The 20618-nt window shown below is 45.7% G+C and overlaps 1 protein-coding gene across 2 annotated transcripts in view; it reads left to right on the forward strand.

Moving 5' to 3' along the window:
• Positions 1 to 235: 235 nt before the first annotated feature.
• Positions 236 to 20618, forward strand: part of LOC144823467 (carotenoid-cleaving dioxygenase, mitochondrial-like) — a 742462-nt gene continuing 722079 nt past the window's right edge. For both annotated transcript variants that reach the window (XM_078682002.1, XM_078682003.1), the window contains exon 1: positions 236 to 378. In XM_078682002.1, coding sequence (XP_078538128.1) covers positions 291 to 378 — 88 coding nt within the window. In that variant the 5' untranslated portion in view covers positions 236 to 290. The remainder of the gene's footprint in view (positions 379 to 20618) is intronic.

Genomic DNA, 20618 nt, shown 5'->3' on the forward strand with positions numbered 1-20618 from the left:
AAGAAGCTAGTTGAGTACGTGTAATGTGTGAGGACACACAAATAACCGTTTTAGTGCCAGGGATATGTTTGCACTTGCATGAATAAACACTAACCACACCCCTTTGCTCATCCCTCGCCGCCCTGGCGTTGTGCAGCAGCTTTCATTCTGAGGGACTTTTATTATGAAAGGGTACTGAGCCAGCTATACTGGAAACCCGGCTCCCGTCAGCCTAACTGCACCATCCTTAGAATTAACAGCCTCTGAGTTTCATAACCGAGCGCATGCCAGTTAGTCGTGCACCGTGCTAGATGTTTTTACGAATCTTTCTGGCCACCCTCGATATCTTTGCATGCATAACGATGGATTTTATATCATCCTTAATGCAGAATATACCAGGTAAGGAAAAATGACCTTCCTTTTGCATTATTTACGGTACACCGAGCACTCAGACTGTTATTTAATTAGGTTCGTTCGTATAAAAAATCCGCATGCATATACGGAAATATTGTATTTGGTTAATCTGGATGGGGTGGCGTGTTGTCGCGGTTTATAAACAGATAGTTTTGCGTTACTTAATGTCACCCTTACCCTTATACGCAGAGCGCACCTCAATTTGAAGTTTTGTTACTAGAAGGAATTAAATAAATGAAAGGAGATCTGTGCTGAGTGAATACTTTTGATGTCATCACATGGTCTCCCGAATTATTTTTCCACTTTACTTGTGCTTAGTGTATATAGCATGTGGTTTGGACCAGCACAGCTGGCTTACTTCTATTACTGAATGCAGCTAGAAATGTCATTAACGTTCTTCTGGATATTTTATTTTAAACAAAAAAATCATGTATACCGTTGAAGTGCATTTCAGTAACTTTATTTCAACAATGCAAGTTAAGCCTTTATTCGAACCTTTTCTCCATTAATGTAATGGCGTTTATACTTAAATAATTCCTAAAGAAAATTACATTTTACAAATTGACATATATAAATGAAAAAAAAACCCTGCTAGCTTCAGTTTGGGTTGCCATGGTCTTTCATCATGCTGGATTGACCCTAACAGACTGTTTACTGTGCAGTGTGTGCTTTAGAAACAACTGCGCTCAGCCGCGCATTACTGTATATGAATTGATCCATGTCTATATTAACCCCTTAACTTTTGTGCTCCCCTCCTCCCAGTGCTTGACACTTTTATGGCGATTTGGAGTAGTTCGCGCTTAGAGCTCCATAACTTTTTTAACACATAAGGTATCCATGTCAAATTTGTGTCCTTTTTTCAAACATCCTGGGGATTGTGGAAGTGGAGTTGTGGATTCCCCTGAAGGAGATCAAGAAAATAGGCAAAATATAGCTATATTTTGAGGTTTATGGGAAAATTAGGTCAAAAGTGCTTTGGATAAAAGTGTCTGTTTTTTCTTCTAAAAGAGGCATCAATGAGTGGTTTACTGTACTAAAGTCACCATCTTCCCTGCTTTCAGAAATATGAAGAGCAGAATATATATATATATTTTTACCAAGGTTTGGAGGTAGCCCATTGTTCCTATTTTTTATGCTCTCAACCTACTTCCAGTTTGTGGTGGAAACCAGTGTAAAACCCATGGAAGATCCAAAAAAAAAACCAAAGATCTCTGAAAAGTAGACAATATTCCAAATTCAGCAAGGATTCATATGTGTAGATCCCTCAAGGTTTTCCCATGTTGAAATAGCGACATTTCGAAAAGGAGTAGGGAAAAATGGCAATTTGTGACGTTTTCAACTGTAAATTGTTTGTCACAATGGCGATTTATAAAAGCAATATACCATTACGTCTGCTAGACCCTTCTGGTTGCGAGGATATACAGGGTCTCTCAGAACACAGGGTACCCAGAGCCAACAACTTAGCTGCACCGTAAAATGTTTTTTCATTGTGTACTGAGTATAGACCAATTCATACAGCAAATATGTAGAGTGAAAAATAGGTGTTGAGGAAACCTATCTATTTCTGAAATGGGCAGAAGATACAGCGTTTAGCAGCAGTGGATATTTGTAAGTTTCTGAAGTTTTTTTGCCCCCCCAGTTGAGGGCTCATTTGGGTCATCACCCCTATCTGTCCTCAAGGGCGGCAAAAAAACTGCCATAATAGTTTTTTGGGGGTGGGGGCATGGCAGCCCATCCCCTATAGTTATGTTAAAGATTGACTCCCCCCCCAACCCCCCCCCCACCCCCCAGGCAGATCAGGGGTAATTACCCCATCGGTCCCCAAGGGGAGGGGGGGGGCAGAAAGACTGTCTTTCTCCCTTGTTGGGGTCTGGCATGGCCATTTTATTTATTTATTTACCACGTTTTGTATAGCCCTAACATGACCCTAGTGGGTATCAGAGCAAAAAACATGCCAATGGCCAACAGATGCACTGGGGAGGTAGGGCGAATGTGGCCCATTGGCCAGCACCCGCACTAAAAGGGGTAATCCTCATTCACAGTATCGGTGCAGTGATCCATGATGTTTGCCTGTAAAATAAATCCAGAATTTAAATGACATTAGAAAATTGGAATGTTGAGAGCTCCATTGAAGACGATGTAATGGCTGCGGGCTTATCATGGCTGATATAAGCCCGGCGCACCAACATTCCAATGTTTGTCTTCATGTTTCTCCCTTTTTAATTTAGAACATTTTACATTTACTGGGTGGAATGTTCTAATTGCCTTATGACCCTTGTGCCTCAGGCTATACCGTTTTTTAAAGGTCCTCACCCGTGTTATAGACCCTTGCCTTATAACCCTTGTGCCTCAGGCTATACCGGTTGTTAAAGGTCCTCACCTGTTTTATAGACCCTTGCCTGCGGCTCAAGCCTATAAGTTGGGTTCAGGGCTTTTAACAACCGGTATAGCCCTCGGCAGCGGGCTTTAAGGCTAAATAAAATCTCACATGAAGCCTCAATTATGAGGTTGGCGTGAATCCATCATTATTTATTGCACCTCATAAATAACAATACCAAGGTGTTTGTTATTTACCTCATGCAATAAATAGTGGCAATTATGAGTTTAACCCTAAAAATGGGAAATATAATACTGATTTTGGTGCTTAATAAACCAAATTCGTCTTGGCGCTGGATTGACTGGACCTTTTTCATTGGGTAATTTTCAGCAGGATTGACCTGCCAAAGTTTGCTTGGGAAAATTCCAAGTTACTTATAATAGTAACAACTTTGCAAACTGTAGTTTTCACAGGTCTTGGAATTGGTTGTATGATAGAGGCACAACTGGATAAACCATGTGTGCCTCTACCAGCCTAAACCACAAATGCGTCTTAACAACCTATTCTTTACCACGTGTTGCTTTACCACGTCATTTTGTGCTAAAGCCATGACTGGCAAAGGGTATTCGTGGCTAAGATCGCAATCCTCCCTCCACCCACTAAGCTACAAATTCCCCCACATGCCCCCTCCCCACCCTGAGGTACAAATACCTCCAACCCCCAATCCCTGAAAACTTGCCCGAACCCCCCCCGCCATGAAAACTACCTCCGACCCCCCAACCCTAAAACTAGCCCGAACCACACCAGCCCAGAAAACTACCCTGACCCCCCCAGCCCTGAAAACTACACCCACCCCACCAATCCCAGAAAACTCACCTGGACCCCCCAGCCCAGAAAACTACTCCCGACCCACCCTACCCACTCAGAAAACTACTCCGACACCCCACCCCAGAAAACTATCCCTAGGCCAGAAAACTCCAGGCCAGCACCACTTACCTCACAGTGGATCTTTTCCTGGCGAGGTCTTCCTGCTTCCGTACCCAGCAGCCCGCAGCTAGACAGCTTATTGCCTTAACCACGCATATGTGTGGTTAATGTTTATGCGTTGTTAAGGCAAGTGGGGTTTAGCTTGCGTATTCGGAACATGCGTGGTTAGGACCACGGTGTTCAGACAGTTTCCCCTTTGGAATTTGACAGGGCACTTGTAACAGTGGCGTAAGTCTCATATGTTTTCTGCCTTGTCTATTACATGTTTTCCACCTGTATTCTTTCTAATGCAGATTGATCCTGTTGTGCGTCTTTATGATGTTTGTCAGCAAGCTCTATATTTTTGTATTTATGTCACAATCTGATATATTTTGATATAGCACAAATGTACCATGAAAACAAGGAACAATAGGATACATTATTTGGGGGCTAGAATGCAATATGTCACAAACAGTGTAGGCAAGAACTCCCTGCTTTGGGCTAGTTTTGAAATTGTGAAAAGGATATGTTTTGAGGTTCTCCGTGAAGGCAGTGAGCAAGGTTTGTGCCCTTTAGAGGACACAATTCACTGTGTTTACTTGTCCAATGATGAATGTCAATATTATCCAGTACTTTTAAGGGCACATACAAAATGTCAAACACACCCCCCACAAGCTACACCCTCTAGTCAATAACACCTGTTTATTACGCCTGTACGTGATGTTTGTCATGTACATTCCTGCGCAGTGAAAGATGAAGACTGGGCAAAGGGCAGTTCTGTTAATGGCAAAAGAGGCATGTTCATGGCTGTCAGTTTTTCTTATCAGTGTGAGACATTGGTAATATTTTGTGTGTGAGTGCATCCGACCCTTACTGTATCAGCCTGTATCTACTACTCTGCTGTAAGGAAGATTGGCACTCAACAGAGGCTGCCGTTGGTAGCTAACAACTAACACATTACCTAATTTTATTTGCTGTCAGATAACTTTTCATTGGAATCTGCTTGGCACCGCTTGCCAATGATTAATTGGTAAGATGTTTGGTCTAATATTGAACGTTTTACTTTATTAAGCAGTAATGTATCTGTGAGAAGTTGGCCTGATATATGATGTTCACTAGTTCTAGTGACCACCTTGTATCAGTCCAAACAACCCTTATGGTGATTGGTTGTAAGTCAACCTTATAGACCAGCTATCCTAATGGTAGCATGGACAAAGCAGTCTTAGGCTAGACTATTTTGGCATGTGAAGCCAGCTGTTTTACCACAATATAACCCCTTGAATACCAGATGAAAGGACACTACACAGGTTGTTATGAAAATAAACAATATATTTATTAATAACAACACCTCTGAACTCTTTATGAGATCAGAGGGCTAAGCACATGACAATACTAAGAAGGAAATACGAGTTAGCACAATATTTACACGAGTGCCCTAGGGGCACGACAAACCATATACTAAAAACAATGGAATGCGAGGAAGGAAAGTACTGTAAGGAGATCCAGAGGCTGGAGGATCGCTGGGACTACGCTACGAACTAGGCAAGTAAGGAGCAGGAGGCCCACGGGACTCACGTGCAGAGTGGAAACTCTCACGCGGGATGCGTACCAACGTCTATGGAGACTACAGTTTACAAAGTTACGGATTCCGGACGAACCCGGCTGGATGGAGGGAAAACAACAGTGGACCTGGACACTAGGATAGTGGACACTGATTTCAGCACCTAGAAGCTTTAGTTACCTAACCCACAGGCTGCGGGTGCATAGGGCTGAAGTGGTGTCGGGTTTGCTGCGTTGCTCCCGGTGATGCCTGAAACAAAGAGTTGCTGGCAGGCAGCCAGATGGAGGAGTCCGGTGGTTCCAAGGATGGAACTAGGAAGGAGAAGTCCTGAAAGGGAAGGGGACAGAGTCTTTGGTCACTAGTCAGTGACGGTGCTGGAACCAGGAGGGAACCAGATGCTGTCGCCGCGTTCAGGTGAAGGAAGGGTCGCTTCTCTCTGTAGCTGTGCGGACCAGAAGCTGTTCTTCATGACCAGGCTGGAGGCACGGGCTGTCCCACGTAGTCTGCTGCTGATGGCGGTGTTGGATCGTCGATCTGGTCAACAGGCCTTGGCCAGTGCAAGCCACGCGGTGGAACAAAGATGGCGTCTGGTGCGGACCAGGAGGGTCCGGGGTGCTTCTCTTTCACAAGGAAGCAAGGGCCAGTCTGCGGGACCAGACCAGCAGTGTTGAAATCTTCGGGTCGTCGTCTCAGAGGTCACGAGCCAGCCGGCAAGTGACCAGACAACAGGAAAGGCAGCAACCAGGCAAAAGGGCCCCACGCAGATCTCGTGGAGGCTGGGGGGCTGGTCTTTGATGCAGGTGCTGTGTCGGTGTGGGGCTTCTCAGTCCCCGATGCACTTACTCGAGGCTCCCTCGGTGGTCGTGCTGGAAGCACTGTGCAGGTTTCCTCAAGATGGCCGTCTCCACGTTACTCGTCGCACCCACGGGTCCCAGCTGTGCTGTGGATGTGGGTAGAGGTCAGAGGGGTCTGGAGGTCCGGATCTCGTTGAGCTGGGTCGTCGGGTTCCAGGAAGGAAGGACTTGCAGCAAACCGCACAGGAGCTTGATGGTGCCTGCGAAGCAGGATGGTCACTCCCTCACCATAGGGGAGATTCTTCAGTCTTCTGATGTTCAGGAGGTCGAAGGTCAAGAGTTTCTTCGTGGAAGTTGTCAAGATTAATCTAACTGGGAGTGGGACCAGCTCCTACCTTTATTCAGCTAAAGGGGGCTGCACTACGACTAGGTCCCTCCCCTGGGTGGGACCAGGAAGGGGGGTGTTTACACCCCCTATCCTTTGTCCGGTTTCCCGCCAGAGCTGGGTCTGGAGTGCCCCAGCAACTGGTTGGAACCGGTGTATGCACAGGGCACCTTGTGTGCCCCAGGCATGTCTCATTCCTTTCAGCCTTGGCCTACCTAATACACAAAATCCTGTCTGCGGTGGTGCTAGCAGCTCCCAAGGCAGGAAACCCTTTGTCTGAGCCTCCCTCGCTGGAAGGACTCCCAGCAGCAGGAGGTCAGACTTGTGTCTGTGGTGGCAGCATCCATCTTGTGATGCTGAGGCTCGGGTTAACTTTAACCGGGGTTCACAGTTATCTACATGTCGTGTCCCTCTAGAAGGGGGGAATGCTACCCCCGTCGCCAGAATTGGCGAGGGGGTAGTATTCCAAATCGTATGACACCTTACTCGACATGTTTTGATAATGTTATACCAGAGTTAGCATTTTACCGCGAGGTAGATAATGCACTTAAGAGTATATGGTATAGCGTTATCATGGAACAGCTATTAGGACTTTGTTCCGCAAGCTGCAAACGGGCTCAGCTCATGCCAGAGCACCATCTCACATAATTCCAAGCACTCTGCCTTCAGGATTGATAAGGCCTTCCATAGGAGTGACTGATAGGAATATATGTGTCCATTTTGGGTTTAGATATAGGTATACTATATCTATAGCAAAGGGTGTTTACACCACCTTGCCTCAGCTGTCATGCAGCCAGTTGTGTCAGATTTAGATGGCCAGACAGGGGTGGCATAATACATGCTTCAGCCCCTGGTAGGCCCTGGGTACACCTATGCCCTGTGTAAAGGGACTGATAAGGTGGCCCAGTACCAATTGGTAAATGCACCTAAAGTACATGCTTGTCAATTTAGAGAGAGAACAGCTAGGCTGTGGGTATGATTAGCAGGCCCACAGCCAGGGAAAGTCGTAAACCAGTGAAGCAAAAAGCAAAAATCTGGGGTGGCCATGGGATTGCAGACCCCACTCTCCTACATAACCCCCCCCAAACTTAGGGACATCAAACTAACCTTGACCAGGTGAGTCTTCTTGTTCTAAGTGGAAGTACCTGGAGAGACCATCTGCATTACCATGGTCAGTCCCTGGGCGGTGCTCCACTGTAAAGTCCATCCCCTGTAGGGAAATGGACCACCTAAGAAGTTTGGGGTTTTCACCCTTCATTTGATTTAGCCATAAGAGGGGCTTATGGTCGGTCTGAATCTTGAAGTGAGTACCAAACAAGTACGGCCTCAACTTCTTCAGGGCCCAAACCACAGCAAAGGCCTCCCTCTCAATAGCTGACCAACGTTTCTCTCTAGGGGTCAGCCTTCTACTTATAAAAGCAATGGGCTGGTCATGACCATCAATATTCAGCTGAGATAGAACAGCTTCCACACCCAACTCAGAAGCATCTGTTTGGACAATGAAAGGTTTGGAGTAGTCTGGACTCTTGAGAATAGGTGCAGTGCACATGGCCTGCTTTAGGTCATCGAATGCCTTCTGACAGCTAACTGTCCACTGAACTTTCTTTGGCATTTTTTTACTTGTCAGGTCATTAAGTGGAGTCACAATGGTTCCATAATTTCTGACAAATTTCCTATAATAACCAGACAGGCCCAAGAAAGCTCTGACCTGTGTCTGGGTGGTTGGAGGAGCCCAGTCCTTTATGGCCTGTATCTTGCTCTCCAGAGGTTGAACTTGGCCTCCACCTACAAGGTGGCCCAAGTATACAACTTGACTCTGCCCTATCTGGCACTTAGTAGCCTTGATAGTGACGCCTGCCTTTTGCAGGGCCTCTAAAACTTTCCTTAGGTGGATCAGGTGATCCTCCCAGGTGGAGCTAAAGACAGCAATATCATCTAGATATGCTGTACAAAAGTCATCCAACCCAGTGAGAACTTGGTTCACCAACGTTTGGAAAGTGGCAGGTGCATTCTTCAAACCAAAGGGCATCACCACAAACTGGTAATGACCTCCAGGGGGCGAAAATGCTGTTTTGGCTTTGGCATCCTCAGCTAACCTGATCTGCCAATAACCAGCTGTCAGGTCAAATGTACTTAAGAAAGTTGCAGAAGCCAACTTGTCTATCAGTTCATCTGCCCTAGGTATTGGATGGGAATCTGTCTTAGTGACAGCATTGAGACCCCTGTAGTCTACGCAAAACCTCATCTCTCTCTTACCATCCTGGGTGTGAGGTTTAGGCACTAGAACTACAGGACTAGCCCAAGGGCTCTCTGAGGGTTCAATGACTCCCAATTCCAACATATTTTGTACTTCTTGCTTTATGCAGTCCCTGACGTGGTCAGGTTGCCTGTAGATTTTACTCTTTATAGGCAGACTGTCTCCAGTGTCCACCTCATGTGTGCACCAGTTTGTCTGACTGGGGGTCAGAGAAAACATTTGTCTGAAGGATTGAAGGACTTGCTTACAATCCTTTTGTTGATGCTCAGAGAGGCTGTCAGAAAAGACTACACCATCTACTGACCCATCATCAGGGTTCTGAGTGAACAGGTCTGGGAGAGGGTCACTCTCTTCCTCCTGCCCCTCATCTGTGGCCATGAGCAAGCCCATGTCCTCCCTGTCAACAAATGCTTTGAGCCTGTTCACATTAAGTACTCTGTGAGGGCTCCTGGGAGTTCCCATGTCCACCAAGTAGCTGACTTCTCCCTTTTGCTCAATGATGGTATGGGGTCCAGACCATTTGTCTTGGAGAGCTGCTGGGGCCACTGGCTCCAACACCCACACCTGCTGTCCTGCATGGTACACAGTTAGGACAGCCTTTTGGTCATGCCAAGCTTTTTGAAGTTCTTGGCTGGCCTCAAGGTTTTTAGATGCCTTCTCCATGTACTCTGCCATCCTGGAGCGGAGACCAAGTACATAGTCCACTATGTCAAGTTTAGGCTTTTTGAGAGGTAACTCCCATCCTTCCTTCACAAGACATAGGGGTCCTCTTACAGGATGTCCAAACAAAAGCTCAAAAGGGCTATAACCAACCCCCTTCTGTGGGACTTCTCTGTAAGCAAACAGAAGGCAGGGTAAAAGGATGTCCCATCTTCGCCTAAGCTTTTCAGGTAACCCTTTTATCATCCCTTTGAGGGTCTTGTTGAATCTTTCAACAAGCCCATTGCATTGTGGGTGATAGGGTGTGGTGAATTTATAATTGACACCACATTCCTTCCACATAGCAGTCAAGTATCCTGACATGAAGTTTGCACCTCTGTCAGAGACAACCTCCTTAGGAAACCCCACTCTGGAGAAAACTCCAAGTAGGGCCCTGGCCACAACGGGAGCTGTAGTGGTCCTAAGGGGAATAGCTTCTGGATACCTGGTGGCATGATCCACTACCACCAGTATAAATCTGTGCCCAGATGCTGTTGGGGGGTCCATTGGTCCAACAATGTCAATCCCCACTCTTTCAAAGGGAACCCCCACCACAGGTAGTGGTATAAGGGGGGCCTTTGTTGTGCCACCTGATTTGCCACTGGCTTGACAGGTGACACATGAGCGACAAAACTCTTTTGTGTCTTCAGACATATGGGGCCAGTGAAAGTGTGGGGCAAGTCTGTCCCAAGTCTTGTTCTGGCCTAAGTGACCTGCAAGGGGAATTTCATGGGCTAAGGTGAGAAGGAAACCTCTAAGAGACAAGGGGATGACCAGCCTCCTGGTAGCACCAGGCTTGGGGTCTCTTGTCTCAGAGTATAGGAGTCCATCGTCCCAATATACCTTATGGGCACCTGTAGCATTCCCTGCAGCCTCAGCAGCAGCCTGCTGTCTGAGGGGTTCAAGAGAGGAACAGTCTAACTGTGCCTGCCTCAAGTCTGCCCTGGAAGGTCCCCCTGTCCCAAGAAACTCAACCTGTTCAGGCTCAAGCTCTTCTAGGACAGTTCCTTCTGGGGTCTTGGGGTCAGTCTCCTGAGAGAGCTGATCCTCCACCTGAGGCAGGGGGGAAGGGTCAACCTTACCCCTACTGCTCTTTCTCTTGGGTAGTGGCTGGTCCATTCTTCCAGGATCCAGCACTAGTTCAGCTGGGCATTTCTTGGCCTGTGACCTAGTCACAGCAAGGACATGTGCTGATAAACCTAACATTTCCACATGAGTCCTATACTCCACATCTGACCATAAGGAGGATTCCAAATCATTGCCCAAAAGACAGTCCACTGGGAGGTCTGAACTAACAACAACCCTTTTGAGGCCATTTACCCCTCCCCAGGAGAAATTAACAAGTGCCATACTATGGGAGGTAGTGGCATTGCTAGCATTGGTCACCAGGTAGTCTGAACCTAGTATTACCTGTTCAGGGTCCACAAAGTTTGGTGTCACCATAGTGACACTGGCACAAGTGTCCCTGTAGGCCTGAGCCATTTTTCCATTGATCAAAGGCGTTTGCCTGTACTTGCCCAGAGTACTGGGACTTATTGTAGGGGTCATATCCATGTCCCCAGTACAAACAAGAACAGCCTGAGTAGGTATCCTGACTAAGTCAGAACCCGCCTCAGTTCCCAGGGTTAACCCCAGTATAGCTTTGGGAGGATTACTAACACTACTAACTGTACTAGGGGGTGCAGATGCCTTAGGGGCAGTAGTGGTAGGAGTTGGGCCTTTCTTGGTGCACTCACTAAACCAGTGAGTATTACTTTTACAGTATTGGCACCATGGTTTCCTCTGACCATTATTCTTCTTCTTTTGGGAATTCTGGGACCCACCCTCATTAGATTGTTGGGGCCCTGTTGAAGACTTCTGGTCATTCTGCTTATTCTCATTACCCTTGGGGTCCGCTTTCTTCTGGCCACCACCCTGGTTCTGGTTCTGCTGCTTGACCCTTGTTCTGACCCATCTGTCTGCCTTCTTTCCCAATTCTTGGGGAGAGGTCAGATCTGAGTCAATAAGGTGCTGATGCAACAACTGATTTTGACAATTATTTAAGATTTGTTCTCTCATAATTAGATTATACAATCCTGTGTAATCAGTAACTTTACTTCCCAGTAACCAGCCTTCAAAAGCCTTAGTGGCACAATCAACAAAGTCAGCCCAATCCTGAGACTGAATTTTCTGGGTGTCTCTGAACAGCAACTTGTACTGTTCAGTGGTTAAGCCAAACCCATCAATCAGTGTATTCTTCAGGACTTGGTAATTGTTAGCATCCTCAGCTCTAGTAGTGAGGAGCTTATCTCTACCTTTACCTTCAAAGGAGAGCCACAATATAGCTGCCCACTGACTCTGGGGGATGCACTGGACAGTGCAGGCCCTCTCCAAAGCAGTCATCCATTTGTGGATGTCATCCCCTTGTTTAAAGGGGGGCACTATCTTACTCAGGTGTCTAGTATCAAAACTCCTGTCTTTATCCTTAGGGATATTGCTGCCACCAGTGGGGACTACCCCACTCAACTGTTGCTCTCTAGCAAAGGCAAGCTTCTCCTTGGCAAGGACAAGTTCTTCCCTCTGGATCCTCAGATTAGCCTGTTTCTTCCTTGCTTCATGTTCTCTCCTCTGAGGTGAAGTCATTCTCCTCTGGGGAGAAGTCATTCTCCTCTGGGAAGAGGCATGAGAGTGCACAGATCTATTGGAGTCCCTAGAATGAGACCTATCTCTTCTAACTCCAAAGTTAGGCCTGCTTAGGGTCAGTACTGGGGGTCCCCCAGATCCTTCCCTATGTAGGTCTAAGTTGGCCCTAGTAAGTCTGCTGACTAACTCAGGACCTTTGTCTGCCTTATCCCCAGAAAGATCCTCTTCATCCTCCTTCTCCTCTACTTCCTCAGTTTCAGGGAGGTCAGGATCACCAAGGGTACCTTCTAAGGCTGGCATGCTCCCATCTGTATGAGAAGCTTTTCTAGCATCATATGTCTCTAAGAGCCCTAACAGAAAAGGAGTGGTAGGGTTAGAACCCTGTTTCAATTTCCTGGAGGTACACAATTGTCTCATCTCCTGGAAACTGAGAGCTGCATATCTGGAAAGGACCTGTGGAGGGTCACTAACCACTAGGGGAGTCTCTGAAGACTCTCCATGGGTAGACATGCTTTCTAGTGAGGTGTAAGTGATGCACCTACCTGCACTATGGGTTTTCCTACTGATCCCTTGCTAAGAGTTGTAGTCAGGGTGTGCTAGGCCCTTTCTACTACAACAGCTGGTTCAGTAGAACTCAGAGTATTTCTAAGCTTGTTATATGTACCTATGGTACCTTATGTGATCTTTCAAATGATATCTCAAGATTATATTTGGTAAAAACAACAGCAAGCTCAAATCCCAACCGCTGCACACCAATGTGAGAAGTTGGCCTGATATATGATGTTCACTAGTTCTAGTGACCACCTTGTATCAGTCCAAACAACCCTTATGGTGATTGGTTGTAAGTCAACCTTATAGACCAGCTATCCTAATGGTAGCATGGACAAAGCAGTCTTAGGCTAAACACTTCTGGCAAGTGAAGCCAGCTGTTTTACCACAATATAACCCCTTGAATACCAGATGAAAGGACACCACACAGGTTGTAATGAAAATAAACAATATATTTATTAATAACAACACCTCTGAACTCTTTATGAGATCAGAGGGCTAAGCACATGACAATACTAAGAAGGAAATACGAGTTAGCACAATATTTACACGAGTGCCTTAGGGGCACGACAAACCATATACTAAAAACAATGGAATGCGAGGAAGGAAAGTACTGTAAGGAGATCCAGAGGCTGGAGGATCGCTGGGACTACGCTACGAACTAGGCAAGTAAGGAGCAGGAGGCCCACGGGACTCACGTGCAGAGTGGAAACTCTCACGCGGGATGCGTACCAACGTCTATGGAGACTACAGTTTACAAAGTTACGGATTCCGGACGAACCCGGCTGGATGGAGGGAAAACAACAGTGGACCTGGACACTAGGATAGTGGACACTGATTTCAGCACCTAGAAGCTTTAGTTACCTAACCCACAGGCTGCGGGTGCATAGGGCTGAAGTGGTGTCGGGTTTGCTGCGTTGCTCCCGGTGATGCCTGAAACAAAGAGTTGCTGGCAGGCAGCCAGATGGAGGAGTCCGGTGGTTCCAAGGATGGAACTAGGAAGGAGAAGTCCTGAAAGGGAAGGGGACAGAGTCTTTGGTCACTAGTCAGTGACGGTGCTGGAACCAGGAGGGAACCAGATGCTGTCGCCGCGTTCAGGTGAAGGAAGGGTCGCTTCTCTCTGTAGCTGCGCGGACCAGAAGCTGTTCTTCACGACCAGGCTGGAGGCACGAGCTGTCCCACGTAGTCTGCTGCTGATGGCGGTGTTGGATCGTCGATCTGGTCAACAGGCCTTGGCCAGTGCAAGCCACGCGGTGGAACAAAGATGGCGTCTGGTGCGGACCAGGAGGGTCCGGGGTGCTTCTCTTTCACAAGGAAGCAAGGGCCAGTCTGCGGGACCAGACCAGCAGTGTTGAAATCTTCGGGTCGTCGTCTCAGAGGTCACGAGCCAGCCGGCAAGTGACCAGACAACAGGAAAGGCAGCAACCAGGCAAAAGGGCCCCACGCAGATCTCGTGGAGGCTGGGGGGCTGGTCTTTGATGCAGGTGCTGTGTCGGTGTGGGGCTTCTCAGTCCCCGATGCACTTACTCGAGGGTCCCTCGGTGGTCGTGCTGGAAGCACTGTGCAGGTTTCTTCAAGATGGCCGTCTCCACGTTACTCTTTGCACCCACAGGTCCCAGCTGTGCTGTGGATGTGGGTAGAGGTCAGAGGGGTCTGGAGGTCCGGATCTCGTTGAGCTGGGTCGTCGGGTTCCAGGAAGGAAGGACTTGCAGCAAACCGCACAGGAGCTTGATGGTGCCTGCGAAGCAGGATGGTCACTCCCTCACCATAGGGGAGATTCTTCAGTCTTCTGATGTTCAGGAGGTCGAAGGTCAAGAGTTTCTTCGTGGAAGTTGTCAAGATTAATCTAACTGGGAGTGGGACCAGCTCCTACCTTTATTCAGCTAAAGGGGGCTGCACTACGACTAGGTCCCTCCCCTGGGTGGGACCAGGAAGGGGGGTGTTTACACCCCCTATCCTTTGTCCGGTTTCCCGCCAGAGCTGGGGCTGGAGTGCCCCAGCAACTGGTTGGAACCGGTGTATGCACAGGGCACCTTGTGTGCCCCAGGCATGTCTCATTCCTTTCAGCCTTGGCCTACCTAATACACAAAATCCTGTCTGGGGTGGTGCTAGCATCTCCCAAGGCAGGAAACCCTTTGTCTGAGCCTCCCTCGCTGGAAGGACTCCCAGCAGCAGGAGGTAAGACTTGTGTCTGTGGTGGCAGCATCCATCTTGTGATGCTGAGGCTCGGGTTAACTTTAACCGGGGTTCACAGTTATCTACATGTCGTGTCCCTCTAGAAGGGTGGAATGCTTCCCCCGTCGCCAGAATTGGCGAGGGGGTAGTATTCCAAATCGTATGACACCTTACTCGACATGTTTTGATAATGTTATACCAGAGTTAGCATTTTACCGTGAGGTAGATAATGCACTTAAGAGTATATGGTATAGCGTTATCATGGAACAGCTATTAGGACTTGGTTCCGCAAGCTGCAAACAGGCTCTGCTCATGCCAGAGCACCATCTCACATAATTCCAAGCACTCTGCCTTCAGGATTGATAAGGCCTTCCATAGGACTGACTGATAGGAATATATGTGTCCATTTTGGGTTTAGATATAGGTATACTATATCTATAGCAAAGGGTGTTTACACCACCTTGCCCCAGCTGTCATGCAGCCAGTTGTGTCAGATTTAGATGGCCAGCCAGGGGTGGCATAATACATGCTTCAGCCCCTGGTAGGCCCTGGGTACACCTATGCCCTGTGTACAGGGACTGATAAGGTGGCCCAGTACTAATTGGTAAATGCACCTAAAGTACATGCTTGTCAATTTAGAGAGAGAACAGCTAGGCTGTGGGTCTGATTAGCAGGCCCACAGCCAGGGAAAGTCGTACACCAGTGAAGCAAAAAGCAAAAATCTGGGGTGGCCATGGGATTGCAGACCCCACTCTCCTACAGTATCTACACACGTTAGTGTAATGTCAGGGTCATTAAATCTGGAAATGAAAGTCCAGATTTGCTGCTTAGGTTCATAATGTTTGATTTACGTAGAATATGTAAACAATCAGATTTGGTCAGATTTGAATGTAAAATGATTGAACTTTATGTTAATATATACTCACTTTGTGTAATCCCAGAAAATGAGACAAATAATAATAAAACAATAAGAAATGTAAGATGTTTGGGGAAATAATCCTCAAATCATGCAAGAAGGAATTATAACATATGAAAATCCTTAGTAATGTTTAACAGAAGACAACACATCATATGGCAGCACAGCATCAAACCCAGAGTAATCAATTATACGTGCCATGTCTCACTAGTCTTGCTTTCCATTGTGGACTTTATAGTTATGTATAACACAGTGCATTATTCATATCTCTTTAAGGCTAGTCCTTGGTTCAGTAGCCAGTGTATTATAGTCATTGTAGTGGTTTGTGCAGCAATCCATTTTTAGTGCAAAATGTGGTACATACTATTATTTTTGTTTTTCATTGTTTACCTTTTGCTTCTCATTCTGTAGGTAAGTCCTTTTTTAACATTTTCATCCACAGCATCTCATTGTTTGCTTATGTACCTGGTGATGTTTATTTTACCCCACTTTAATAAATAATTATCCTGTAGAACCCTTAGCCCATTACTCCTTATCTTTGCGCACATAACATCTCACCCCTTACCCAAAAACCCTTTACTCATAACCCTTTACATTTACCCCCTTAAACTCTTGCCCTTTCCACTTTACCCGTAAACCTGTACCCTTAAACATAATTTCTTACCCATAACCCCTTATCCATCACCCCATACCTTTAACATCTTATCTGTAACCTCTTACCCATAACCGTACTGCCTTACCCTTAACCTTACCCCTTTATCCTTAATCCAACACCTTTACATGCTTAACCCCTTATCCTTAACCCAATTCCATTTTCCTTTAATTTACTTACCTTTAATCTTGTAGTTTACCCAAAACCTTTACCTCTAAACCCTTAATCTCTTACCTTCTCCACTCCTAATCCCTGACCTCTTACCCTTATGTTTAACCCGACCCTTAACCCCTAATCCTACTCTTACCCTTTACACTTAATCCTTACCTTTAAACTCTTACCTCTTACATTTAACCCTTACACTAAACCCCTTACCATATTGCCTTTAAAACATTATATCTTATTCGTACCCTTATGTATACATCCTAAACTCCTTACTCTTACTTCCTTACCCCAACCCTTACCATCCTACCCTTCCCACAAATCTGTTTATCTCTTCACCTCCCCCTGGGACGCCTCTTGGTGGCCCTCCGAACTTGGTCCCTCACCCACTCCAGCTGACCATGCAGAGAACTTGGGATCATTCTGGACACCAACCTCTCCATGAGCAGACAGGTGAATCCCACTGAAAACCAGACGAACTGTCACCCAGGCTCTAATCACAAATGGACTTGATTACCAAAATGCACTCTACGTCAGAATCCCATCCCATGTTCTGCGCTGACTCCAAACCACCAAGAACGCCGCCACCAGACTCATCAACAAAACAGGCATGATCTACTCCTCCCCACTCAGGTCTGTCCAACCCGGCGCCCTCAATACCCTCACAGGTGATTAGCCATGGTCTACAAATTCACATAACATAACACCGCCGTAAGCACCTTACCTTAAACTGGATATCCTAATCCCCCTACTTAGCAGTTTTACCATTCTCCTTATCTTCTTAACTTAACATGAGTAACTCCTAGCACCTCCTTACCCCACTCCCTACTCCTGCCCTTTACTTTTCAATGTAACCCCTTATCCATAACACCTTACATTTAATCTTTTATCCCTAACCCAACATCATCCTGAAATAATTAGCCGGAAATTATTACTTTTGTATTCTTATTATATTACTTACAAGAAAATGACAAATGATGAGTTGGTCTACGATGAAATTGTAGTCCACAAGGAAATTCCCACCAGGAAATAGCTTGGCAATGTGATGGATGCAAATAAATGGTACGCTTGATTGTAACATCGTTGGTCAGGGAGGAGGGCTAGAAAACTATGAGCTTTGAAGAATCCGTTTTTGAGTTTCATTTTTTCCAACAACGTGACAATTAGATTACTGTGACCTAAGCAATATTGATTGTGTGCGGTTATTATCTAAATGTATTTTGATAAATTGTGTTGGATAAAACCAGGCTACATAAGACACCCAGCTAATTCTATGCCCTTTAGTTGATATTTTCTTCTCCAGTCACCATAAGTTGCAATTTGTATAAATATTTGAGCTCTGTAATATGAATTGTGCATGGTCGTAAAGGTATGTAAACATAAATGCAACATAATGCAACACAAATGGAATATGATTTGTTGAGCAATGACACACAATTTAAGTTTAAAGTTCACAATTTAAAAGTCATTTAAAAATCAAGTAAACTCTGTTTTTCAAAGTTTTAATTTAAAGCAGTATTGATAAATATTTTATTTATTTGTATATGTAATTAGATTTCTTCACAATATTAAATCATAACTTTATAGGTGTTTATGGATTGGGTAAGACCTCTATCATTGCCAGAGTCAAATTCCTAGCACAACATTTAGAGTTATTGAATTACTGGATGCGCTCATGAGTTAAACATACAAAGGTCAGAGTTTTATCTTTTTACTAATGATAAAAAGAGGAGCTTCATACTAATTTCTTAGTTTTGGGGTTTTTATATACCATGAACAAGTTCTGAAACTGGGATAATTGCAGTGAATAAAATGCCCAGTGTACGTTAATATTAAAATGTTAGGGGATAGTTGTAGTGAGGAGCACAGTGGCGGCTCCTCGAGGGAGTGCTGCGGGGCGGTTTGGCAGGGTGGAGGAGGGGCAGGGTGGGGGGGTAGTAAACTCCGGCATACGGCCGAAGAGAGTTAAGTAAAGAAATAAATAAATAAAACGTATTACATTGCGCGTGCTGCATCGCCATTTGGCGTTGCAGCGCATCCAATGTAATTCGTTTTATTTATTTTCTTAACTTCCTTCGGCTGTATGCCTGAGTTTACTACCCCCATCCTGCCCCTCCACCACCCCGCCCAACCACCCCGCAGGTCAAGGAGAATGAGAAGGCAGGACTCACCATTGTCAAGGGACCAGTGGAGGTCATTGACAATCTTGAGCATGGCGGTTTCTGTGCTGCATCCTTTTCTGAAACCGGATTGCAGCAGTTGTAATTGTAGATGTGATTGTCGAGTTGTCTGAGAGCACATTTTTCCAGCACTTTAGATAGCAGAGGGAGGTTCGAAATGGAGCGAAAGTTGTTAGGGTCATTCGGATCGGCCGATGGGTTTTTGAGGATTTTTACTTTTTAGGCGGTACATGACACTAAGAAAACTTCGCTCTGGCAAAATTATTTCGATAAGAGCCTGTAAAAAGACTAAGTCCAACCCTTTGAGAAATAACTCAGTACATCTAAGCACAATTTACGGCTGTCAATCTATTCTTGCCTGCTTTGGGAGGGGGGTTTTAGCGTTACACCTCAGAAAGTGGCTAAGCAGAATGTATCCCCCTGATAATTCTCTCAAAACCGCAGAACAGATCACTGGGAAGGATGTCTTAGTCACTACTTCTGAGCAGCATCAAGGAGGTCTTTAGTCGAGGGTGAGGTAGCTGTAATTCCCCATCTCAATGAAGATTTTACACTACCAAATGTGGACATCGAAGAGAAAACTAATCTTAGAGAACATCGACATGCTACCATAATTCTTGCAACCTGTGAGTAAAACTCAAACTCCATGCAGAAGCTTTTAGTAGTACACCTAGTCAGAAGTCATCCAGGGACTCAGAAAGCTGTGCCTCCTCAAACCTAGAGTTCTTGCTAAACTCCTAGTGAAATCTGCCAAGATCCTATAGCTAATTCTTTGAGTAACTCAAATGCTTGGAAAGGATCCTGTTGTCTATTCTTGCATCACTGGAAAAATGAGTTAACAATTCAGTCAACGTGCAAGACTTTCTTGTGGCAATTCTTAAGTCATTAGGGTGCTTATCGAATTCTACTAATGGCTTACGGTCCCGGAAAGGAAATAAAAAGAAAAAGTGTAATCAGCAGAAAAAGAAAAAAAACAACGAAGAATGCCAAAAAACTCCCATCAAACAGTTGTTTTAAGAATACAGAGGCACTGATTTAAGCAACCAAGAAAGAGGATAATCCTAGTTTGATGATGCATGGCGAAATGATAAGCTTGTCAAGGATCTGTGTTAATCCTTGTCAGTCTATGCCGCCACACATAGATGCTTCTCATAATGGACATCATTCTCTTAATGTGCCTCCAAATAGTCTTAATCCTTTGGCTAAAATATTTGCCTATTCAGAAACATCCACCATTACTGGAATGTTGCCATCAGGAAAAGTTAGATCACAGATTGTGCCAAGTGTAACATCTTCGATGGACTTTACTGCTATATTTGATCAAGATGTAATTCTGAAGAGGTCTTTTTTATGATCTTTTTATTTGGGACAAAAAGGAATTGAAGATGATACAAAATACTGATATTGCTGTAGTGAATGTTATGCATTCGCAAACGATTAGCAATAAAGAGTGACATTTCAGTCTAGGGTGTCCGTCCGGCCGCTGTTCCCAATAACCTGCGCGCATGGGCGCGCGCGCACCTCTGTTGTATGAAGCGCGCAGTGCTGTGTGGTGTGGAGCGCGCACACACAGAGCACATCAAACAACAACATTCGAGCCGCTGCTTTTAAAAAGCGAGCGGCGCGAAACCCGGGTGTTTCTTTCAGCTAGAGCCCGGCTGCGGTGCATACTATGTGCCTTTGTTTAAGTATTCATGTTAATTGCAGTGCCCTCACGAGCTGCAATTAACATGAATACTTTAAACAAAAGCATGCAATGTGCCCATCGCCCTGCACCTGTGCTCTATTATAAAAAGAAATTCAGCAAGTCTACAAACAGGGCATGAAAAGCACATGTCGTGTTTGTAAACTTGCTGAATTTCTCTCCTTAACAGAGCTGGGCTGCGGGGTGATTGTGTGACTTTGTTTACGTTTTGTTAGTTACAGCTCCAGACGGGCGCTGTGATTAACCTGAAATCTTTAACAAAGCCCCACAATCACCCCGCAGCCC

This window comes from Lissotriton helveticus, chromosome 3_1 (assembly GCF_964261635.1).
Source record: "Lissotriton helveticus chromosome 3_1, aLisHel1.1, whole genome shotgun sequence".
In the NCBI taxonomy this organism is placed as follows: domain Eukaryota; kingdom Metazoa; phylum Chordata; class Amphibia; order Caudata; family Salamandridae; genus Lissotriton; species Lissotriton helveticus.